The sequence below is a fragment of the Amphiura filiformis genome, chromosome 10 (genome assembly GCF_039555335.1).
Source record: "Amphiura filiformis chromosome 10, Afil_fr2py, whole genome shotgun sequence".
Taxonomy (NCBI): domain Eukaryota; kingdom Metazoa; phylum Echinodermata; class Ophiuroidea; order Amphilepidida; family Amphiuridae; genus Amphiura; species Amphiura filiformis.
In genome coordinates, this window is record NC_092637.1 from 30739116 (window position 1) to 30766377 (window position 27262).

General features: G+C 34.6%; 1 protein-coding gene across 1 annotated transcript in view; it reads right to left on the bottom strand.

Annotated features, from left to right (window-relative positions):
- LOC140161794 (prominin-1-A-like) overlaps positions 1–27262 on the bottom strand; it is a 153353-nt gene that overhangs the window by 104706 nt on the left and 21385 nt on the right. Inside the window, exon 2 of the mRNA XM_072185091.1 lies at positions 18335–18789. Coding sequence (XP_072041192.1) covers positions 18335–18596 — 262 coding nt within the window. The 5' untranslated portion in view covers positions 18597–18789. The remainder of the gene's footprint in view (positions 1–18334; positions 18790–27262) is intronic.

Below are 27262 nucleotides of genomic sequence, written 5' to 3' on the forward strand. Positions count from 1 at the left end.
TTTGTTTTTTTCTTAATCTTGAGGCACCATTCCAAAAACGGTTTTTTATTTTTTCCATAATGGTCCCTTTTTTTAAGATATTGACCATATAAGGCATCAAGATGAACTTTTAAAAATTCACAAACGCCTATTTGCACAAAATGATGCCAAAAATTGAAAATAGACCAAAATATAAAAAAATGAGAAAACCGTTTCTTAAGTCGATCATGCTTTTCATGATGAGCATAATTGCTTACCTATAGATGCTGTATTTATTGAGTTATCGTGTACCTAAATCGTCATTTTACCGAGAAAATGAACATTGAAATAAAGGCCGTTGAAGTGGTCACATTTTGCACTTTGATCGAAGCTCACAGGAAAATGCGGCAGTTCTCGTTTTTGTACCTTACATTACGTGAACATCGGGTAAATCCACAGCCCCTTGAGAAGTTTATGCGAAATCCATTCATAACTTCATATTTAAATCGGGGAAAGAACTTGAAAAACCCACATTTTATCAGCTAAAACGGAGCCATTTGACCACTAGGTTTTTGTGAAATCAGTGCTTCGCGGTGTTTCCATAAGATGCGCCACAGATGCAGATAAGCGTCGATATGCGTATTTATGCGTTAACAAATACGCGACACGCAACGCGATGCGTTATTATGCGTGTACCCTGCTGGTACAACAAAGATTTTCTTTCCTTTTCAATTTCAAACACGAGTAGAATAGTGAAATAAAATGCTTAAAATATTGCAGTTGGAGTTTACAAATCTGGATTTTCATTCCTTGTATTTATAAAAAAAACATAACAAAATACAAACATATAAAAAAAAAATCAATTTCGCGAAAGAAACAATGTCTTGAGTACACAGCCACGTTAACAAGAATTCAAAAATAATCTACCAGTACAAATGTACTAGAACCCAACACCCTTTCATGATTTCTATGTCCTCAAACTAACAAAATGGCAGCTATTCCACTTATCACCTGCCTTCTTCGGAGACATACAATTCCAAATATGTCACAAAAACATTGGGAGTTGCATATTTTGTAAAAGTTCTGAAGGCATTTTGTCTCTTCGCATTTAAAGATCAATTTCCATGCAACACTGTGCTCTAAAAACAGAATGTGAAATAAAATGTAGGCCTACACCCATAAAATGTTTAAAATGTTGCTGATATCAAGCACTAGAAAATCTAAAATATCATCAAAAATCAGATATCAGTGGGCTATAGTACTCTATTTTTAAGGCTCAATTTCCCGCATGCATGTATAGTCACTCGATCTAGGTAAGCTTAAAGGAAGTTTTTTAACTGAATGGGCGGTTAATATAATATCACATTTTTCTTGTTGTAAAGTCGCTGGGTGGGCACTTATAGGGGCATGGGCGGTTAATGGAACGAATACGGTACAACAAATGTTGTCATTTAATTTCAAAAGAAATCAAATATAAACCAGCATTTAACATAAATAGGCAACTGAAACTGAAATACAAACAAAGGACTACACCAGGCCTATTTGTGTCTTTGAGGTTTCCAACTCCATTCTTATAAAATGTGGACCACACAATAACAAAACTGTTTTCCCCATGACTCAAAATTTTAAAAACCACATTTTTAAACCAGAATTTAAAATGTAAACACTTGAATGAGGCTTAGGCAAAGTAAAAAATAAACCCACATTTTATCAGCTAAAAACGGAGCCATTTGACCACTAGGTTTTTGTGAAATCAGTGCTTCGCGGTGTTTCCATAAGATGCGCCGGCGCATGCAGATAAGCGTCGGCGTATGCGTATTTATGCGTTAACAAATACGCGATACGCAACGCGATGCGTTATTGCGCGCGTGTACCCTGCTGGTACAACAAAGATTTTCTTTCCTTTTCAATTTCAAACACGAGTAGAATAGTGAAATAAAATGCTTAAAATATTGCAGTTGGAGTTTACAAATCTGGATTTTCATTCCTTGTATTTATAAAAAAACATAACAAAATACAAACATATAAAAAAAAATCAATTTCGCGAAAGAAACAATGTCTTGAGTACACAGCCGCGTTAACAAGAATTCCAAAATAATCTACCAGTACAAATGTACTAGAACCCAACACCCTTTCATGATTTCTATGTCCTCAAACTAACAAAATGGCAGCTATTCCACTTATCACCTGCCTTCTTCGGAGACATACAATTCCAAATATGTCACAAAAACATTGGGAGTTGCATATTTTGTAAAAGTTCTGAAGGCATTTTGTCTCTTCGCATTTAAAGATCAATTTCCATGCAACACTGTGCTCTAAAAACAGAATGTGAAATAAAATGTAGGCCTACACCCATAAAATGTTTAAAATGTTGCTGATATCAAGCACTAGAAAATCTAAAATATCATCAAAAATCAGATATCAGTGGGCTATAGTACTCTATTTTTAAGGCTCAATTTCCCGCATGCATGTATAGTCACTCGATCTAGGTAAGCTTAAAGGAAGTTTTTTTAACTGAATGGGCGGTTAATATAATATCACATTTTTCTTGTTGTAAAGTCGCTGGGTGGGCACTTATAGGGGCATGGGCGGTTAATGGAACGAATACGGTACAACAAATGTTGTCATTTAATTTCAAAAGAAATCAAATATAAACCAGCATTTAACATAAATAGGCAACTGAAACTGAAATACAAACAAAGGACTACACCTAGGCCTATTTGTGTCTTTGAGGTTTCCAACTCCATTCTTATAAAATGTGGACCACACAATAACAAAACTGTTTTCCCCATGACTCAAAATTTTAAAAACCACATTTTTAAACCAGAATTTAAAATGTAAACACTTGAATGAGGCTTAGGCAAAGTAAAAAATAAAACATGTTTCTTGTCCAGGTTTTGGAAAAATAGGAGGAAGAGGGGCTTTTTATTTTTTATTGAAAAAATGCCCTAAATTGCCCTATTTAGACGCTTTATATCCTTTTTATAGCGTAAAGATTAGAAACTGAAAAACATGAAGAGGCTCTTTTTATTTTGTTGTTTTGAGATGCCAACCCCTCTGGTCATCACAAAACACTATTGTAAAGGCTTATATTTAAGAAGAACTTCTCTAGTATCTTTACAAAAAGTTATGACAGAAAGATTGTAAAATAAAAAGAAAAATGCAAAATCTTCAAAAAAGGAAGCAGGAGGGGACGAGAAGCACGTTTTTTTAAATTTACTTGGCCTTATTTAATACCAGCACCTGTATGGTAATAATCCACAGATATTGGAACACATTTTCCAATATCTGTGAATAATCATATTCATACTAATTTCAGTGATTACCAATCAACCTTGGTTTTGTTTTACACTACTATATGTACTCCACCCAGTATTAAAGGCCATCCAACCAAAACATATTCCATAAATCTGATATTCAATGTAAGCCTAGATGTAGGCCTATATACTAAGTATGTGACACAATCTAGGGAAATGAGTCGCATGTTGCTAATATTGATTTTGAGATATTGGCAAAGAAAGTGTTAAAATTCTTTTGTTTGATATTGTTTTCAGCGATTGATAAATTGACGTAACTTCGCAAAGATAAGTCTTATCAATATGGGGTTTTCAGTTTCTGAAAGCTCTAAATGTCCTCCTTGATCATGTCACATATTATGGTCAGGGATTTGAAACAAATCCATATCACAATTAGGCAAAAAACAAAAACAAAAAAACAACAACACAATTGTTATGTTGCCCTCAAGTGGGAAAACCTTCAGTTTTTAAAAATCCCCACAAATATTAAATAATGCTTGACAATTTTGACTCTTATTTTGACTAAGTACTGCATACTAATGTTAGATAATCAATTTAAGACTAGTCTTTCAATAAAAAAAGTGAAAAGCATTGATTTTTGGAATCTGTAAAAATAGTCATTCCAAAAATATTGCGAACCTGACTTTTCAGGATTTAGGGTCGGTCGCTGAGGGCAACACAACTTTTTTGGGGGGGGGGCTTACTGTGATAGCAGTCACAGATATGAAATAAATATCCTTTTCCCTGCATTTGCCTTTTCCATTTAAAACCCAGTCGACCCTCGTGGATGATTTTGGAAAAATCTGTCACGGGGGAGTATGCATATTAAATGGAATGGGTGCATTAGGCAGCTCCATTTGAATTTCATACACCCTTTGAGAAAGATTCAACCTGAATCTTCCCCTGAGGGAGAGTGAGTTTCAAATGGAGCTCCTAATGTGTTCATTCCATTTGAAATTATACTCCCCTGTGGAAGATATTTCCAAAATCTTCCACAGGGTAGTGTGGATTTTAAATGGAATAGCCCATTGCTGTCTTCTTGAACTCAGCTGCCTCCTGAATCTACATGACACGATCAAGGGAAATGAGCCGGATGTCGCTAATATTGATTTTGAGATATTGGCAAAGAAAGTGTTAAAATTCTTTTGTTTTATATTGTTTTCAGCGATTGATAAATTGACGTAACTTTGTAAAGAAAAGTTGTATCAACATGGGGTTTTCAGTTTCTGTAAGCTCTAATCGTCCTCTTTAGAACCATATGTAAACCTAATTTTCGACCAGGGTCGACATGTGACTCATTCCCCTTGATCATGTCACAATTATTTGTTACATAAAAACCTAATTACATATTTAATTTCAATTATTTTATAGAACTTGACAAAACATTCGGCATCATAATGGCCCACCAATCAATTTGTTTAATGATATCATCACATTTTTGACTCAAATTTAAAGTACCCTTATGACAATTCATCGTCATTCAAAGAAATCATTACCATTTGTTATCACCAATTGGGCAAAAATGAAGGGATTTTAGAATGAACATTTTCACAATTCCTTATTTCCTTCAAAACATGTCCAAAATATGTGTTTTGTTTTATGAACATTATTCTAATTTCCAAATAAAATGATAACGATCCATTATTCAGTACATTTGTGCTGCATCGATGCCGACCAACTGATTTTGCATTCTAACAATTCTTTGCTAAAAATACGACAATCCCTTCTAAACTTATCTCTTCAATATAATTCATAATATGGAGGAATGACCTATGGGCAAAACAGGGAGGTAAAATTAGCTAGTTATATCGAAGTATTAAAATAATAGATAAAAATACTTAGTCTCCTCAAGGTCATTGTCAACAAATGTCTTGTGTGGCCAAGCAAAAAAATAACACGTATATCGTCTAGACTTTTTCAAAAATTGATTAAGGGAGGCCCTTATTATTTGTTACGGTATTATGTTATTTTTTTACCATTCATTTATTTCTGTGTAAAATTGCATTTGCAAAGTCTTTATCAACCCATCATAAAAACGGGGAGGGCCCCTAATATTTTTGTTATCCCCAAAATACCAACCCCTATGTCATGCCCTAGCATGAAGAAAGTGTTTGCAATGTGTTTATAAATGATAATCAAGAATTTCTAACATATCTTTTCATTACAACAGTTTTAGCAACAAGGTAAGGGAGCAAAGAAGAAAAATAACAAAAATATTTGAAAATCTCCAAAAATCGGTGAGGACGGGATGATATACATGCTATTCATTTTACTTTGCCTAATATTGCAGTGAAATTCTATTAATAGTTCAGTTTACAATATATGCATTGCATGATGATGACAACAGCATTTTTTTTTCTGATTTCCCATTTTAAGCTGTAGGCAGGTTTTCTTATTTCTTATTTTAGCTTAAACCGTTTTGATTTGTGACAGGCTGATCTTTATTGTGTTTATAAAGGTGGGTGGTGGTCAGATTTTGTTCATATTCTGTTTTCTATATTGAGGTCTACAAAACAATCCGCTTCAAAATTTTGAGCTATAGTACTCCTATACTTTTGGTGTGGGCTAAGACATTGTTCACACCATCAAAAGAATAATCTGACATTATATACATTTTACTGTGGGGTTCATCACTTGGGATATTTACATGTAGAAAAAGGGTTGAATCAACAACATCTTTAGGAAAAGGGCTTTTTCGCCAGCCCATTCGGGCTGGTACCTGTTTCAGGTTTGGGGTCAGTTTACTCAAGAGATTATATTTTAGTGGTATTGGAATGATTTTTTTTTTTTACTTTTTTTTTTAAATTTTTTTTTTAAAATATTTTAATTGATTTGTTAGGAAAAGTAAGTATGTTTTGCCGTTTCAACAACGAAAACGCAGTGAGTATTACCAAAGTTATGTTTGAACTAATTAATTATGACTTTAAAAGTTTAAAGGCCTAAATGTAACAATAATAGTTAATATATATAGCATCATATGGTCAGCAGAAGAAAATCTGACATCACCTATGATGTCATATCAGTGTCCTTGACCGGGGTCCTTACTCCTTGACCACTGAACAGCGTGATATCATGTTGATAACAGATCTATAGAATCAAAATCTTCATCATATCCCGGATCATATCACAGATTCTCAACAATCTGTGATCATATGGACCATATTGATGTGAAAGTAGTTATCTATCATATCCTGTGTCGTTTTATGGATAAAAATGACTCAAAATGTTATTGATGAAATGGTTGCTATCATAAACATCAGTTTTGTCTTTTCAACGGAAAAATCCGATGCAAAATAAAGTTTTTAGGGCCTAGCTATAATATGGGCATAATTTATGCATATAGTATTGAACAATGTACCCCATTTGACATGCACTTATAGATAAATAAATTGTCTTACTTTATTAATTTAATGTGAAAGTAGATATCTATCATATCCTGTGTCGTTTTATGGATAAAAATGACTCAAAATGTTATTGATGAAATGGTTGCTATCATAAACATCAGTTTTGTCTTTTCAACGGGAAAAATCCGATGCAAAATAAAGTTTTTAGGGCCTAGCTATAATATGGGCATAATTTATGCATATAGTATTGAACAATGTACCCCATTTGACATGCACTTATAGATAAATAAATTGTCTTACTTTATTAATTTAATAACTTCTTTATTATAAATAAAATGACACATAACTTTTGATTCATAAAATTACATTCAACAAAATGATTGAAGAGAAAACACACAAGGCACTAGGCAGACTGTTATAGAATGGAGTATGTAAGATGCCATGTCCATAGCTTCGCAGGAGTTTCCGACTAGCAATCAACATGATCAGCACATTCAGAAAAACACAGTTTAAGAGTGAAGATTGTAGTGAGTAACCAGTCCTTTATAAATGTGCTGGCCACTATCTATTATAATATAGTAGGCTTAAACTATACATTGCGAATTAATTAAGTTATTTTAAAATAAAATGTACATGTAAGTTAACTCAAACCGGCAGTGTATATATCGAAAGCAGTGACATCGGACATTCCTAAGCGAAGATATTGAGTTCGTAAGTTCTGGTATTACAAAATTGGAAATTGAGATATCGTGGGTAAAAAGCTGAAAAGACAAAAAAACCAACGACAACAACAACAACAACAACAACAAAACAAACAGACCAGAACAATTTGGAGTACATGTAATGAATTAAAAGAGTTGACATGAGATTAGGAATTAATGTTTTCTGCTGTTTCAGTGTGCATGTTCTCATCGTTGATGGTTTGGTGGACTGTCATGTAGATGTAAGCGTGATCCTAAAAATGCCTTTCACATTGACCAAAACTAATTACAAGACCTCTTCTACATTGAGGCTGGCTTTCCCTTTTAAAGGGAATTTTATTAAGACTAATCTTCAACAAATAGCCATACTATTTATGGCTACATAGGCCTATCTACAAAAATAGCTTGATCACATCACAAATATCAATTTTAAATTCATTGTCATTCTTCTCCTCTTTTTGTTTTTCTGCCCCACCGTCTGGCTTATAGTACCGGTATCTCTTTTATTTTAGCTTTTGTGTTTTTGTAGACATGAACTCCACCTTTGAAACAATACAGCATATCCTTAGCTAATAATAACCACTTGGTCTCAGATCTACGCCTAATATAGCAATTTGCATAAGAATGACAGATCTACATTGTACTATGTATAGCATTCACATCAATGCCATGGGAAAAAGATATCTGAAAACACTGGTACGCAAATTATATTAAAATGGTGAAACTGTTTATTAGATGCACAAGAGATTTTGAGGGGTGCTTTCCAGCATGCCCTTATTTAGACTTCTTTCTTGTGGTAAACAGTTATGATTTCCAAACGAAATTTGCAACAAATGTTTATTTTGACCAAAAAAATTATTACAATTATCTGATCCAGTAAGTTTTTCTTACACAACTCAAACCTACAATGTGATTATTTTCATCATGGACCATACTCATTACTGCATGATTTCGTAGAGTATTTCAATATACATTCACTAGGATCCACAACATGCTCATCTATCAAGGCACAGTTCTTTAATCCCAATACATTTGCACAGTCATTGAATGACATTCAAAAATGTGGGCACAAAAACTCATATTCTGAAACTTGAGGTCAAATTTTGCACTATGATTGTTTAATTGAGGTTATTGAACTATGCCATTGGGATGAGGCCATTGTGGTCCATAGTGATTGTACATAGTAAATTTAATTATTGTTGCTGCTTATATGGTCATTTTCACGGTAAAGGGTGTAACTTTGGATTTTTAACATTTTAATCCGTAGTGTTCTAATAAAGCCACAGAATTCCATAATTTTTGGCCACATAAGTCATCTAGTTAGCAGCTACCTTGGGTAGCATAATCAGCTTTGGGAGTTACTGCATTCAGTTTTAGCAGGCTTAAATGTACTTAATATTGCCATTTTGAAAAACTATAAAAAACAGTAACATTTTTGTAAAACCCTGTGTTTTCTTCAGTTAGTTCATGGATATTTTTTCTTATCCTGAAAGTACAGTCATATGTTCAGTAAACACTGCTACATTAGATTTAATTGTGAACGGCCCTGTATTTTTGAGAACCGGACTTCGATATTTATCGCTTCGAGGCTTCATTTTCCGTTAACAATTGTTAACAAACTTTGTGGGTGTAGCTTTGGTTCATAATTCTTGGTTATTTCTTCACTTCTTCTTGATTCATAACAGTTGTTATCTTAACTTGAAATGGGTAACAAAAATTAGCCGATTTGCAAGCTTTTAAAATTTTTATAAAATCTTGACTTCAAATAGCCGTTTTTCCGTTAACTTTTTTTTTTTTTTTTAAACAAACTGTTCAGCAAGCTTGTGCAAATATAAATAAAAGAGCTCATCCAATCTATTTATTAAAATGTAGCAAACTAGATCCTCAAGTCACATGTTTTTAAATCGTGGAGATATATATCACCGTTTGAAAATGGGACCCAATACTTTCCGTTAACAATTGAAGCCTCCGAAACAAATGAAGCCTCCGAAACAACAGTAAACTTAATTATCATCTATGCATATCTAAATTGGTGTGTTTCATACTGATATCTGCATTGTAATTATTACTTGATATGTGCAGAATGTCATAAAATAAAAAAAAAATTGACATTATGGTTAATGTTTGAAAAATATACTGATACCTTAAAAAGCCTGTTTCGGAGGCTTCACATGCAAAAAACACCATACTTAACAAATGGGTGAAAAAATTAATGTGATAAATCTACAATATCTGCCGCATAGAATCATTGATTCAATACACACAAGAAAATAACAGCTTAGATGATCCCAACACTGTTGTTTTCAAAAAACTACTTCTGCAATGTTTAACAATTGTTAACATGAAGCCTCCGAAACAAAAAAATGACTTGCTGTGATAATTTAATTTTTGTCACAACTGAAATTCAATACTTAGAAGCAAAGCATGAAAATTGGTAATTGTGATAATTTTTACCTATTTTTTTATGTCAACTTGTAGTAGTTAGCTAAATATTTTACTTTTATGATCACCTGTGTTGTTAACTGAAGCCTCCGAAACACAAATCGCTTGAATTGCCAATTCTAAAAAATAACTCCAATTTCTGTGAAACTTGGCTGGGAGGTTCCTTTCATCAAGTAGTATTTGTACATGAAGTTAGACATTCAAATTATTTTAGGAACCCAATTAAAACTTAAAAAATATGTTTAAGGTTTGAAATTTCCATTGTAAATGACACTTGATGTTAACATTTTTCAAAACTGCAATTACAAACATAGCAAAACATGGTATAAAATTTAACTTATATCTGTTGATTTACTTTGGAATGGAATTTCACATGTATTCCAGCTTTCATGTCAAAATTTTCTGAGGTTATGTAAAATACATTTTTTCTTAGATTTTAACCAAAATGTTATGCAAATGTCAAATTTTTATTAGAAATCAAAAGGTTTAAGCCTTGAAACATTATTTTACTTGAAATTAAGTTGCTTCTATGCATGATTTCAGTAAACAGAAACATATTTAAGTGGTTTGAAATTTTGACCCTAAAAATCAAAAGTTACACCCAAACCGTGAAAATGACCATATTCATTCTTGTCTACAGCATGAAAACATACAAGTATATAAATATAATTTCATTGACAAGTTTTCAGCAATTTGCAGCCTGGTAAAAATAATTTTTTTAAATGCTGGAAATTTAAGCAAAAAATAAATGTGATAATAATGTGATAAACAGCTCATTTACATTGCACATTGTAGATTTTTATGATTTTATCCCAAATAGAAAGCTCATAATGTAGATGCTAGCAATACAGTTTTCTCGCTTTCATATCCCTACGGTACTACAAACGTTGACAGTGCAATTACAAAATGTTTTTATGCTCCAATGGACACAATAAAAAGCAGCTTCTATGCTCTATTATTATATGACCTAATTGCTTCTGTCAGTACCACGCCCCTGCATCAAGTACATTTAAATGGGAATTCAAAGATTCTGAATTTTGAATTTTTCAAAACATTTTGTTTTATGACCATGTACACATAAGTTAAGTGTGAGTATCATTTGGCATGGTATATGGATCTGGATCATAAATATGCCTTAGTTAGACATTGACTACCATGCTGCAATGCTATTCACATTTAAAATACTTCTTATATATGGAGCTGTAGCTTTCATATGGACAACTTTGTTATATCTAGCATCAGCATGAACTTCCAACAAAATTATACTATACAGTCTGTCCATTCTGAAGTACAAAGTAACAACGCGCGTGTATACATCGCGTAAACAGTGCGCAGTGCTGTGTCTCTGCTGCAGGTATGCGTGCCTTCAAAGTCGGCACAATGTATGCGTCCGCGTCAGTACTTTGTACTTCAGAGTAGACTGACTGTATAGGATTCACATAGAATTGCATAATCACATTGCATGTTTCGAGTAGTACAAGAGCAGGTTTCAAAAACTTTTTTGATCCAATTAATTTTTTATTGTAATAAAAATATGTTGTTTTTCTTTGGTCAAAATAAACACTTGTTACAACTTTGATATCGTATTTTAATCTCCCACACAGGGGGTGAATTTCAGATGGAGTCACCTAGCTATTCAGGTAACCTCATTTGAAACACTCATGTCCTGCGTGAGAGATTAAGGTCATGCCTTCCATAGGGGGGTGTATGGATTTCAACTGGAATAGCCCAAAACGCCCCCTGAACTAGTCAGCCTCTATAGGGATGAAAACTTATTCTGAGACTCATAAATATTCACAACTTTTTCACTAATAAAAGTGCAAACAGTTCAATATCATCTGACAAAATCTTATCCCTTTACCATCATGCAAACTTTTTATCAAGCGAAAAAAAAAATCCCCTTCCCCGGTCACGGTAAAATCCCCTTTTCCATTTTCGCCATGTTCTTGGTTTTTATACGCACATGTATGCAGTCGATACAGCGAGGGGTGTCCCCCTGGGACTCAGATATGTCCTAGAGGGTGATCTATGGTAGGCTTGGGGTCTGAGTCGGCAGCAAAGGGATTTTTATGCCTATTAAGCATGAAATCCTGCACTCTATCATCTCAGGTTGGGAGCAAAAACAAGATTACAAGTTTGCCATCATTTAGCCATAAATCGACTCGCAATTGGCTGCAGTATTTGGGGCTTTATACTGCGGTGCAGTGCTAGGGATTTTGTAACTGTACCTTGTTCGCCCTTGCAGGAAGTTTATGTACGAAAAATCCAACCAGAAAGCAGGATATGCTGCTCTTTGTGTTACCAGTTTCCCATCATAACTGAAAGTTTTTACTTTAATATCTGTGACATCGTGTTTTTTTGTGTTTTGTTTTTGGTTTTTTATTGAAAGACAAAAGAAGAAGAAAGTTCCTTCAAAGGAATCCTAAAAATTACAACCTATGAGTGCCTGAGACTGTCACCATCTTGACAGGACCTTCATTTGGAAATCTTAAGGCCAGAGTAATGGAAGACACATTCGTCTACGACCGAATTTGAGATTTTTTGATATTTATCAACACTAAGATGTATTCTTTAACTTGAAACTGATAAATTACAACTTGCTAATATTTATTCGTATTTTTGCTTGATTTATTTCACTCTTTTCAACTCTAAAAAGTCACATGGCTCAAGACAGCTTAGTAAATTGGCGGAAATAAAGAGTCAGAAATCTTGAATGCGAAATATTGTGATTACGCATGACGATTCAAGGTCGTGACGCGACGTTAACTCTGCGCGTATGTCCAACGCAGTCAAGGCGCATTCGGTATGTTGTTCACGCCAGCAAATGTGGTGTAAACAAAACAAAAATTTGCAGTCAAAATGCCACTTAGATTTTTTAATTATTTTGAATTTTGACACACTGAAAGCAGACATTATAGATTCATTGGTGCAAAAAGATGCATATTTAGACCATGCACCAGATACAGCTTTTACAAATGTGAAAGTCTTACCGTTTTAAAATTTAAGGACGTTTTGTGCAGAATTTTGACATTTTTTTACTAAAACATTGATTTCTCAGAGTTCACTTTTGACAATATTGCGTGATTTTTGTGACAATTAAGATAACTCGAAAAATATGCAAGCAAAGGGTTAACTTTTTGCACTATCCTTTAGAGTACATCAAAGTCTAGGGAAGGTTTTTTCATTTTTTCAAAATATTTGTTTTAAACAAAAATAGACACCATTGTGTGCAATTTTTAGCTTAATAGAGTGACAAAATGGCTTTTTTTCACATGTTTTTTCAATATTTGAAAAAAGAGACGAATTTCAAAAAATAAAAAACCTTCCCTAAGTTCATGTCTCTTCTTCATGAAAAGCTAAAATTGGGGTAAAAAAGTGAATTTTTGTGATTTTCTCAAAAACTTGAGATTTTTGAACAAATCTGATGTCACCATGGGATTCCTTGACTCATTTCCTTTCCAAAAATGTATAGTTTTATATACTTTGGACATACAATTCAGAAATAATGAAGCTCGAAAAGGTCCATGTTCTCTCCCATTACTCTGCCCTTAAGACAGCGCTTTCCTAAAAACAAACTAAAAATCTGTGTGAAATTAGGCAAAAAGTACCAAAACAGGCTGAAATTAAATAAAGTTGCGGAAATTTTGACTGAAAAAAAAAATTAGTTTTAAAACTGAAAATTCTCATGCCTGCTTTATGAAATACAGATTCCAAAATAAAGAATCATTTCATATCAGAATGTCATTACAGGTGATACTTTCTTTTTATGTACATGTACGTAGAATATATATATGCATCATGTAGGCCTACATGTACATATGTATGTATCAGCGGGATGTGCTCATCATGTGCAGCTTATCTAGGGAAGAGTTTTGTTCAAAAAAAATTTCCCTTTTGGGTCCGAGTCCATTTCTGTAGAATTCCGGTTGGGGAAGAATCTGTGGAAGGATGTGGACACAGTGTGGTTATGTGTGAGGGAATAATTCAGATTTTCTAAATGAATAGACACTTCTGTGTGCAGGTTCACCAAAAAATTTGGTTTAAAAAAAAAGAAATGTCCATTTTGGGTCCATTTCTGTAGAATTCCAGTTAGGGAAGAATCTGTGGAAAGATGTGGCTACAGCGTGGTTATTTACGTGTGAGGCAATAATTTAGATTTTCTAAAAGGATAAACACCTACGAGGGGGCATCAAAAAGTTTTAGAAATCGCCCAGAAGTGAAAGAGCTATATCAATGAAATTTTGTCAGTGCAATCACTGGTCCTTATGTACACTATGATGCAAAAATGGTCTCATAAGAATGTTTACTTTTTTTACAGGCGCTAGATGTCAGTACCTGCCTATGTAACCGCATAACCAGCAAAATGGAGAAAATTGAGGCATGTAGCATGATTAAGTTCCATTTTAAGGGTTACAGTGCCCAAAAAATCTGTGATGAAAGAAAAATTCATTTTCCAAAAAGCAACAGTGACAATATCACAATCACCACCGTGAGATAACTTTCATTTCATCATCGATTTTCTAGGCACTGCAACCCTTCAAATGCAGGATCTTAATAACGCTGCTTGCCTCAATTTTCTCAATCTTGCAGTTTGTGCGCAGTAACTGGGGCAGCAGGTTATTAGCATCTAGCGTCGCCTGTAAAAAAGTAAGCATACTTATGAGACCATTTTTGCACCATAGTGTACATAAGGACCAGTGATTGCACTGACAAAATTTCATTGATATAGCTCTTTCACTTCTGGGCGATTTCTAAAACTTTTTGATACCCCCTCGTATGTGTGCAGGTATATTGGAACTATATTCCTTGCCTGTGACAAATAAAAATCAGCTAATTGATGCATTCTCTTTTAATAATCTGCGATCCACTTTCAAAAGTGAATGCTATAAGTGACCCTAAAAGAACGTAGCAGGCACATAGACACAAGTTACTCTCTGGGTTTCCCCACAACCCTGGTTACAACTTTGACGCATCCCGGTATTATTTCTTTGACGATTCAATGGGTCCCCTGAAGAATTACAACCGGTTAGCGATTCTGACATTTTAGTGTTATTTATTGCGGTCACATCCTATCAGTCAAAAGTGGTTTATGATTTTGACATCTCTATAATGTTTGTGTTATCTCGCAACAGAACTTGTGGCACTGTATGGATTTCCTGACCGCAAATCTCACAAAATTTATGATGTCATTATATAAATATGTCATTTTAGTAAGATGCATTAGATGCTCATTCTTAGTTGAGTCTACCACTGAACGAGCAAAGAAATGACACATCAAAAAAGTGTAGCACTAGTTCAGAGAGGTCTTATAATAACCCTCCCTGAGACACGAGCCAATGAAAAAGTTGTATACACACTCCTAGGCCACTATATGACCACGTATACTCCACCAGGGCTAGAATTTCAGGGAGGCTACCAGGCCGATGCTTGCCCTTTTTCAGTTTTGCCGTGGTGCCCACAGATCTTCGTCAACTACAAGGCATTCTGTATCACATATTGGCCATGGTGCCCTTCTTTGGCCTTGAAAATGGGTGTTTTTTTTTATACAAACACACAACACCACATTCTAATAGCATAGATGTTCTGCGTTTGACATGACACCTTACTCATCTATAATCAGTCATTTTATAGCCGTATCTTTGATAAAATTAAAAACCAACCTTTGTCTGGACTGTACTCATGGGTAAAGAGAGTAATTGTGTACTTAGCTTTTAGCATTAGTGTATAAATGACTGAAACACAGGACTTTGAGTCATACGCACTTTGAAAATGTTTGAAAGTTAACTATTTAATGGCTTATGATGAAGTCTAAACAAGGATGTAGGCCTATTTTTCTGTTTCTAAATTCAATATAGAATGCAGCTGTAAAGGGGTTGTTCCTCTTGTATGTAGACTAACGAACTAAAGAAACTAAAGAAAGGCACTGTCCATTGCAATTTCAGATTGGGTTCAGGGTCCCAAACAATGCATGAATTCAGGTTGCAAAAACTCAATATTTAATTTTGATTTCTGAAAAATCGCAATAATGAATTCAAAAGTTGGCATGAATTTCAAACACAGGCAGGCCAGGGAAAAAATAACCAGAGGCACCGAAGGCAATTGCCTTGGGTGCCCCAAGCCTTTGTCTTGGTGCCCCTCAAAATGTGTAACTTTGGATGCATTCTTTAGCATGTGATTGCCTTGGTGCCCTAGCGGGCCTTAGTAGAATTGCCCTGCTTCCCTTGCAAATGCCAAAACGAACCTTTTTTCCTGGGCGGGCGATGGGAAACTCTGTGATTGTGAAGTTCTGTTTTTAGATTTTACACATAATACTCATTTGGGTGTTTATTGTTGTTTGGTATAATGTTTTTATAATTAATGAAAATAATACATAGGCTATACATGTACATGTTCAAATTGAATGAATTATAAGAAATAGTATAATTAAAGACAGAGATAAAAACAATTTATCGCGTCTGATGTCACTGTCAATTACGATCCTTGATTGGTTTACATAGGTTAATCAGCTGCCAGAAAGGAAGACCGATCTATCTGGTGCTGATCGGAGAAAAGGAATAGCAGCAAATGGCGAAAAATTACGTACTTTTACAAGGCAAAAAGCAGCTTTTCTAGGCATTGTCGACATGGTGCCTTCACCAAAGAAAGTTTCCTACTATAAAGACCTAACTTTTGAGATGGATTGCATGTCGAAAGGTGCAAAATTATCAATAAGGCGCCCGGTTATAAATCCGCGTTCAGCAAGTCATCATCACGACACTTGTAAACAAACCGTGCTTGAGTTTGATTGACAGGTGACGTCAGACGTGATAAATTGTCTTTATCTTTGTCTTTCATTATAGTGTATTTACTTTTGTAAGTTGTATGGTATCGTACATGCAACTCAAATGAGCCATTTTCGTTGACAGCTTTGGTGACAATATAAGTTGATGGAGTAACAATCTCACCATAATATATCTTAATGTTGGTCTGAACCCTGGAATTATGGAAACTTTCGGGTCACATAACTGCTAAATTGTTGGTCTAAAGTATATAAAAGTATACATATTTAAAATGAAAATGAAGTGGGCCAAAAAACCTGTTTTGGGGGGATTTGACCTCACAGATGAATTTTGCAAGTCTTTGCCATTCTAAATATGTATACTTTTATCAACTTTAGACCAACAATTTAGCAGTTATGAGGCCAAAAAGTTTCCATAATTCCAGGGTTTAGACCAACCTTATAACTCTAGCCTTTTACACTACAGTCTAACAAGTGTTTGGATGGTGTATTCAAAAACTGCACCAAGCTTTGAATCCCAATGATCTGTGTTCTAATCCTGCTCATCACTTTGCTTAGTCGTGAAAGAGCAGTTGAAGACACAAGTTAGCTCTGGCACTCTCTATAGTCAGCCCAGCCACATAGCATGCTAAGTAGGGGAGAGCTCTACAGATCATGCATGGCCTAAGCTTGTCGGGAGGTAAAGACTGCACTACATGTATGCATGTAGGACAACCCCCACAGCAATATTGATTGCACAAGGAGTCATGTCAAATGCACATACCGTACATGAATCCAAATCAAGCACACATTAATGTAATGTTACTGTTAGTTTAGGCTAATCTTCTTTCCTAAACTTTTTATAGGTTATATGAGTGGATATATACGTTGTAGTAAATAAAATAATTAAAGAGTAAAACTTCAACACTCCACGTTTATTCGCTCACCTGGAACATTTTTGCTAGGTCGATTAACTTCTCCAGCAAATGGTGGTGCTATGACGATATCTTGCCAACAATCGGGATACACCTATTTGATGACCCAATGCGATTGTAAATATGACACCATATTCAAGGTGCTAGTCGACTTAGCGACAACATTCCAGGTTAGTGAAAATAGTGTATTGAAGTTAAACTCTTTCAAATTAATTTTATAGAGAATTTGGAAACAAAATTCAAATGGGACATCAAGAAAATTGGTTGTTTCTTAGGCTGTGGACAAACAAAATCATTGCTTTAAAAATGATTCCCTGTAGCTCAGACCTCCAACCCAATATATTTCGAGAGTTTTGAGGCCTTTAAAAGTCAGTAGATAATCTATTTCTTATGCTGGTTTCATATTTTCTGCCGCTTGCCGCTGAGTGGCATGACGCTTTATCATGCTGCTTGTACTTTTCTGCAAGCGGAGCAACACTGCTGAGCGTCAGCGGCATGACTATGAAAGCCAATGTTGCCGCTCAGCACCGCTCCAAAATCGGATTTTGTTCTCATACATCAGAGCGGCACCGCTCCGAGCTGACTTGAATTCAACTCCCAGCGGTGCTTGCCACTGGTCACCGCTAGCGTTTCTGGTGCGACTGCGTAGTAAAGCATCTTCAAAGCGGCAATCGGCAGGAAAGTATGAAACCAGCATTAGTGTGGGGGGATGTTAAGCGAGATGTTCCAAAGAGGGGGGTACAATGTAGCTTTCCCCTGGCTTCGCAAGGGCATCATACACATGCATGTATACATACCTGAAGGTGAAGCAAGACGTGTGTCAAAGAGGGGGAAGGGAGACTTCTCCCCTGGCTACGCCTCTTCATCACATGCATACAGTATGATACATGTATGTACTTACCTAAAGGGAATCCATTTGGCTGAATAAAACCCACCCATCCCCTGGCCATATCTCCCAGCACTGCCGGCCTCATCCCATCACTCTCGTATGCATCCGCATCCGATTCAAACTTCCCAAGACTCGGAAGAGGATCGAAGAGTATATCTCCATCTTCGTCTACAGTTAAAGCATCTGTGAGTGTCACACACAGGCAAGATAAGGCTATGAGACCTATTACAACATAGGCACACAAGCTTGCAGTTCTTCTTTCATGAGCTGCCATTTTGTTTTAATAAGTTAATTGGTCCGGGTTTAACACACCCTTAATTTTGCACAGTTAAGAATCACACAACAAAATGCACGTTGGCACAATCGGCAAAATCGGCAATAGTTTGTCCAGCACAACACGGTAGATTCACCTGCTCTGTTATAGCGTTAGGTGGGACGACTCTTCGGTAGCACCTGCACGTCCATATCTGCAACAATGAATGATTGGATAATGGATTAGCTGTGTTATACAGATACCAACATACGTCAAGGAGATCACTGTATGCAGTGAGCTAACCAGCAGCATAAAGTGAACTGAGTCAGTGAGTCGTGCGTTGACTGACATAGCAAAATACACAGTGATGTTATCAGTGTGTGTTGTACTATGATCTGCTTACACAAACCTTACTCCTAGAAGTCAAAAGATAAAGTCTATTTCAGTTAACTTGGGCTGTAACCCTACAAAGCAAGTACAATTCATGGGTTTTATTTGATTCAAACAAGTTTATTTTAAATATGAACTGGGAGTTCCCTGTCATCCGCCCTCCTCTGTCACCTTTTTATCATGTGAGAAAGTCATTGTTCAGAAATAAGGACCAGGCCACATGATCATGAGATTGTGGGTTCAAACCCTGCTATGGACGTATGTGTTGTGACCGTGAGTAAAGGTGTTCTACCTCAATTACTCCTCTGTATCCAGGTGTATAAATGTGACCAGCTCCAACAAAACCCGGAACAAGTCACCAGACATGTTTTCGAGTTATAAGCCTTTAAAGATGACATTCCCATAAAAACAATTTGGAATTCTTCATTTCATGGTATTGACTGTGGGACTAATTTAATTTTAACCAGAAATTGTTCAAACCCACCCTTTTAGGCATTTTGTGGACCCTTCAAACCCACCCTTTCTATAGCGTGGGTTACCAAATATGATGTATACAGGTTCTTCTCCTTTACCTTTACTTTTTACCTTAGTAATTAGCAAATTATAGGCCTATCATGCTCACATGACATACAAATTTGCTTGCAGCTAAAGTGACTGTAACCTATGTCAATAAAGTAATAACAAAAAAAAAAACAAGTTTGTTTCCTGTAGCGCGCACATTTCGTTTTTGACGGCTTTTGTGCGCATTTGAAAAAAAAATTTTTTTCACTTACAAAGAATTTAAAGAAATAGAAAAATCACAAAAAAATTATATAAAACACTACTGGAGTAAACATTTACACATTACACAACAAACGAGCATAGTGAAAAACTACTGCAGGTTGAAAGGGGGTCATAAATATTCTTGAATACATTATGAAGAAATGTGCTTTTTTGTGTCGGAGAAACCCACTGTAAATTCCATTCCAATTTGCAGTGAAAGGGGTATTTTTTTTCCATTTCAAGACAACAACAAAAAAACACATTTCGCATTTGACTTTTTGGGCCTGCTACAGGAAACAAACATGTTTTGTTTTTTTCCTAACAACAAAATAGTGAAATCAATAATCACACGACATCAAGAGCAGTATACACTGTAAAGTGATAAGGATACTGAATGCATGCTAAATTGATTGCACGAATCAAGTTCATGTGGGTATGCGTAAGATATCTTTATTTGCTTCTGATCGTAAAATATTGACGTAAAATGATAGCAGAATTTTTGCATATTTCTGTCATACCACAATCCCATATCCAAATATATTTAGGTCAAAATATATGCAAGATGCAAATTAGTGAAATAGCAAGGAATTTACACATACTGCAAATTTAATAACAAGCATGTACTTGGTATGGTATGATGTATTGATTGCGCAAAGAATAGATTATTTTAAAAGCTTTAGCAATAGATCAATGGAGCTAGAAATTTGACTAGTTCGGTTACCAATTTGACCTCTCTCCTTAATGAAAATAAAAAAATACTTTATTTATTTGTTTATTTATCTTTGTTTGTTTGTTTGTTTGTATATATGTGTAATTTAAGTATTGTAAATAAATAAATAATATGATTAATATCATAAGTGAATAAAAATACTTGATTTTATAAATACCATATTTCAAAAATATTGTAAATTCACATTTCACATGTACTGGTAGCCTAGTTTAAAATGCTAATAAAGATTGCATGTACAAGTACTACATGTAGTTCCCATAGTAACCAGAGATGATAATTTTAAATCACTGTGCAAAATAGTGCAAATCTTCAGATCGAAAGGGTCAAATGTTACAGAAATAGATTTCTTTTCAAATTTACCATAATTCCTATTTGACTGGTTTTTTGACACAATTGTGAACATCCAAAACAAACACAGTGTGACTTTTAAGTCAGAGATGGCGACCAATTGGCATAAATCAATAGAAAACAAAGGAAAAAATACAAGGCCGAAATTGTGTTTCGATACCTGTCATTTTTAATAGCAATGATGACAAGTGATGTCAAAGATTTCCACTTGAAACTGAAAACATTTGGTGACTTTAAAAAAGCTGAAAAACAGTATAAAATCAGGGTAAAAATGCCAAATATGGGCTGAAAATAAAGGATCGAAACATTTAAATTTTGGCAACAAAAAAGAGGAAATCAGCTGAAAAGAGGAACTCTCACACCCGTCTTTTTTGTAAACTAGCTTAAAAAATTCAAACCCTTGAACGTTAAAAAAAATCCTAAACACTGTTAGCTATATGGTCATTTTCACAGTAAAGGGTACGTGTAACTTTTGATTTTTTGGGTCAAAATTTCAAACCACTTAAATATGTTTCTGTTTACTGTAATCATGCATAGAAGCAACTCAAATTCCAGTAAAATAATGTTTCAAGGCTAAACCTTTTGATTTCTGATAAAAAAATGGACATTTCCATAACATTTTGGTTAAAATCTAAGAAAAAATGTATTTTACATAAGCTCAGAAAATTATGACATGAAAGCTGGAATACATGTGAAATCCCATTCCAAAGTAAGTCAACAGATATAAGTTAAATTTTATACCATGTTTTGCTATGTTTGTAATTGCAATTTTGAAAATTTTTAACATCAAGGGTCATTTGCAATGGAAATTTCCCAATCTTAAACATATTTTTAAAGTTTTAATTGGGTTCCTAAAATAATTTTACTGTCTAACTCCATGTACAACTACTACTTGATGAAAGGAACCTCCCAGCCAAGTTTCACAGAAATTGGAGTTATTTTTAGAATTGGCAATTCAAGCGATTTGTGTTTCGGAGGCTTCAGTTAACAACACAGGTGATCATAAAAGTAAAATATTTGGCTAACTACTACAAGTACAAGTTGACATGAAAAAATAGGTAAAAAATATCACAATTACCAATTTTCATGCTTTGCTTCTAAGTATTGAATTTCAGTTGTGACAAAAATTAAATTATCACAGCAAGTCATTTTTATTGTTTCGAGGCTTCATGTTAACAATGGTTAAACATTGCAGAAGTATTTTTTTGAAAACAACACTGTTGGGATCATCTAAGCTGTTATTTTCTTGTGTGTATTGAATCAATGATTCTATGTGGCAGATATTGTAGATTTATAGCATGTTAACTTTTTCACCCATTTGTTAAGTATGGTGTTTTTTGCATGTGAAGCCTCCGAAACAGGCTTTTTGGGTATCAGTATATTTTTCAAACATTAACCATAACATCAACAATTTTTTTAATTTATGACATTCTGCATATCAAGTAACAATTACAATGCAGATATCAGTATGAAACACCAATTTAGATATGCATAGATGATAATTAATCTTATTGTTGTTTCGGAGGCTTCATTTGTTTCGGAGGCTTCAATTGTTAACGGAAAGTTTGTATTGGGTCCCATTTGCAAACGGTGATATATATCTCCACAATTTAAAAAGAAGTGATTTGAAGATCTACTTTGCTACATTTTGATAAATAGATTGGATGAGCTCTTTTATTTATATTTGCCCAAGCTTGCTGAACAGTTTTGTTTCGGAGGCTTCAAAAAAGTTAACGGAAAACGGCTCTTTGAAGTCAAGATTTTATAAAAATTTTGAAAGCTTGCAAATCGACTAATTTTTGTTACCCATTTCAAGTTAAGATATCAACTGTTATGAATCAAGAAGAAGTGAAGAAATAACCAAGAATTATGAACCAAAGTTATACCCACAAAGTTTGTTAACAATTGTTAACGGAAAATGAAGCCTCGAAGCGACAAATCTCAAGTCCGATTCTCAAAAATACAGGGCTGTTCACAATTAAATCTAATGTGGCAGTGTTTACTGAACATATGACCGTACTTTCAGGATAAGAAAATTATCCATGAACTAACTGAAGAAAACGCAGGTTTTACAAAATGTTACTGTTTTTTATAGTTTTTCAAAATGGCAATATTAGGTACATTTAAGCCTGCTAAAACTGAACGCAGTAACTCCTGAAGATGATTATGCTACCCAAGGTAGCTGCTAACTAGATGACTTATGTGGCCAAAAATCATGGAATTCTGTGGCTTTATTAGGAGCCACTGTCTGTAAGATTCAGACTCTTGTGATTCAAGTGCATCACAAATTTTCTTTAAAAAAAATAGGATGATGCAACATTGGTCCAAGAAAACAATCCCAAAGTTTTAGCTTCCTCGCTCATTTTGTTTGTCCGTAAAAAAATAATGAAATTTTGGCCCCCAAAACATCGTTAAATGGTTTATCAATTAGCAGTGACTACAAAATTGTGCGCCAACATGGGCCCAGTAAATAGAAAACAGTTTTTGAATCCTTCTATGGGTGTCATTACAATTACACACAAAAATGGTTGGGTCACCATTGGCGCATCGTAATAAGCAAGTTTAAAATATTAGTGAAAAGCGCCCTCATGTTGTTTTCTGTGGCTTGAAACTCATTGCGCCATTAAGCACCCATATAAAAAGCAAGCTGAAATGGATAAACTAATTATTTAGAATCAAATGCAAATGCAAAATTGATGGGTGCTTGTTGGCGCTAGGAGAAAATTGGGGTCAAAGGTCAAATTTTCTTATTTTGCGTCATTTTCACGCCTCATTAATTTTGTGCGCCAAGGTCAAAGAACATTAAAAGTGGTGTTCAGTGGTAAAGAAACTATAACTCTAATAAAAGAAACAGAAACAAGCTTGGGTCCTGTTGGTTCACTATTTTTAATGATTTTCTAAATATCATCCAAAAGCCTAGTAAATAGCATATAATAGGCCAAATAGGGGTTCCATCAATCTTCAAGCATCCACAACAGGACGTGCCAACAGGTACCCATGGTGTTTTTACATCATTCACCATATTTAAGTGTTGTTATTTGCATTTATGTAGAAATTACTTTGGGCACATGTTGGCGCAAGGATATATTAGGGGTCAAAGGTTAATCCAAAACCATAAAGTGCTACTTTATATAGTTCATGCAACCAATATGCAATCTTCAAGCATCCACTACTAGATGTGCCAAAAAGTACCCATCATGTTTTTACTTCAATCAGTTTATCTAAGTGCTGTTATTTGCATTTATGTCGAAATTAATATGGGTTCATGTTGGCCCAAGGATATTTTTAAGGTCAAAGGTTAATCCAAAACCATAAAATGCTACTTTTTGATAGTTCCTGCAACTAATACGCAATCTTCAAGCGTCCACTACTAGATGTGCCAAAAAGTACCTATAATGTTTTTACTTCAATAAGTTTATCTAAGTGCTGTTACTTGCATTTATGTAGAAATCTGTTTGGGTTCATGTTGGCGCAAGGATATTTTAAGGGTCAAAGGTCAATCCTAAAGCACAAAGTGCAACTCTTTTGCGAGTTTGTGCAACTGTGAAAATGTGCACAAACATTGTCCCAATATCTACCTCAAATGGAGTGTATATTTGCTTGTTAAGTCTTATGGATGCTCATGGCACAGTGATATTTAAGAATAACACTTTAATACTGTTGAATGCAGAATGTGTATAAATCAAAACTTAACCTGCATTTTCAGATCATTTGACCATCCACAACAAACCAAGTGGAAGGTACACATTTTAAGTTTTCATGGTTTACAAAAATGTTCTCCAAAATATTATAAGCCTGCACATGTTATAAGTATATTGATTCATTGCAGTCAAAATGCAATATTGTTCTTCACTTATTATACAATACAATGTAAGCTTGCACAACTTCTGCATTTTTATTTAAGTTGGTCTCATACTTGTAATATTGGGCTCTTTAAATATTCATATAATGCCAATATTATCCAACTTCCAAGGCTTTTTATGAAGAAATTGAATAAATGGAGTTGGCAAAGGTAGTGAAAAAAATATGGGATCTTGTTGGCATTGAAATTACCAACACTCAAATAATGCGCTTTGTCATATTTTGAGTTTTTTGTATTGACCTTTGACCCTCAAAATATCATTGCGCCAACATGAGCCCAAACATATTCCTACAGATACACAAGTAACAGCACTTGGATAAACTAAATGAAGTTTAACACCATGGGTACTTGTTGGCACATCGAGAAATGGACACTAGAAGATTGCATATTGGTCGCACAAACTAACATAAAAGTAGCATTTTGTGATTTTGAATTGACCTTTGACCCTTAAAATATCCTTGCGCCAACATGAGCCCACACTTATTTCCACAGAAATGCAAGCAACAGCACTTGAATAAACCAACTGAAGTTAAAACACCATGGGTACTTGTTGGCATATCTAGTGGAGGATACTTAAAGTTCGCACATAGTACGGCATGGCATATTATTTACTGTTTACTTGCTTTAAGATGATATTTAGAAAATCATAACTAATACTAAACCAACAGGACCCAAGCTTTTTACTGCTTCTTTTAGTAGAGTTACAGTTTGTTTACCACTGAACACAAATTTTTCTGTTCTTCGACCTTGGCGCATGAAATTAATGAGGCGTGAAAATGGCTCAAAATTAGAAAATTTGACCTTTGACCTCCATTTTCTTCTTTGCCAACGAGCACCCATCAATTTTGCATTTGCATTTGATTCTAAATAATTAGTTTATCCATTTCAACTTGCTTTTTGCGTGGGTGCTTAATGGCGCAATGAGTTTGAAGCAACAGAAAACAGCATGAGGGCGCTTTTCAGTAATATTTTAAACTTGATTATTACGATGCGCCAATGGTAACCCAACCATTTTTTTGCATCATTGTAATGATACCCATAGAAGGATTCAAAAACTGTTTTCTTTTCACTGGGCCAACGTTGGCGCACAATTTTCTAGTGGCTACTAATTGGTAAACCATTTAACGATGTTTATGGGGCCAAAATTTCAATAATTTTTTTCGGACAAACGAAATGAGCGAGAAAGCTAAAATTTTGGGGGTAGTTTCTTGGACTGATGATGCATCATCTTATTTTTTCTAAAGAAAATCCATGACGCACTTGAATCACAAAGTCCCATTTCGGTCCCATTCTTACTGACAATGGCTGTTAGAAAACTACGGATCAAAATGTTAAAAATCCAAAGTTACACCCTTTACCGTGAAAATGACCATATATCAATTATAAAACAAACATATTTGAACAATAAAAGCGTACCCATTGAGTTGCCAAATATCAACATACCAAAAATCAGTTGCATTTGTCCTTATGTCTAAACAAGGTAGTATTTTTTTTATCATAAATAATGCAATAAATCCTATTCAAAATCATATTTTCAGCTACATCACATTTAATTGCTGAAATCATTTGAGTGTTGCAGGTAGTTCATCACATGACAATTAAATGTAGGTGTGGTTCCCTATGCATATACATGTTTGCATGACAACGCTATAGTGCTCCACTCACTAAATACAAATAACTATCCTAACTGATTGGTGCTATGAAACAGTACAGAAGATTTTACCCTTCCCAGAATCCTTTGCAACATGATACATCACCTCAACAACATTATCAAAAAGTGCAATAAATTACTTGGTTTTACCAGAATTGTCGCGGGAAGTAAGAACTCCTATGTTCTACTTAAACTTTACCAGTCGCTCATTTTGCCAATACTAGATTACTGCTCGCCTGTTTGGAATGTTTACAAGAAATGTAATATTGATAAATTGGAACAAATACAGCATTGTGCTACTATGTCAATTCTTTGTCAATGTAGGGGGGATCAATCATACGAGGACAGACTCAGAACTCTAAATCTCACAACTTTGAAAACTAGAAGGACTTATTTGTCTGTTTCATTCACTTGTTCTTGTCTTACTAATGCCAATCCCTTTCTTTTTTCCAGGTGGTGTGTTAATAGGAGACATGAAGCTTTAAGTGGTAAACGATCAAGCACTCCTAAAACAGATGCTTACAAAAACTGTCTTTTAGTTAATTTCCCAGTGTTATGGTCTTCAATTCCATCCGATATCAGAGACTCATATCTCACCTGTAACTCAACTCAAATCTCACTATATGGAGCATGATGATTAATTTGTATTGATGCCTTTTTGTATTTTTTCCCAATATGATTTGTATGTGTGTGGTCTGCTGAGTTGGGAGCGCTGCGCCTTATGGTGACAGTGCTCTTTTGTGCTTTCAGTGTTCCCCGGCAGCTCAGTAGACCCAATTTGTTGTTATGTCTCAATTTTGTTGTTATTTGCCAGATGAATAAAATTTAAAAAAAATAAAAATTTCATCAAATGACATTCATGAATATTACTTTGAAAATGTTACATTATATATGTTTTCAAGTTGAGGATAGACAGGGTCAGAAATTTGCAACCAAGTGCGAGA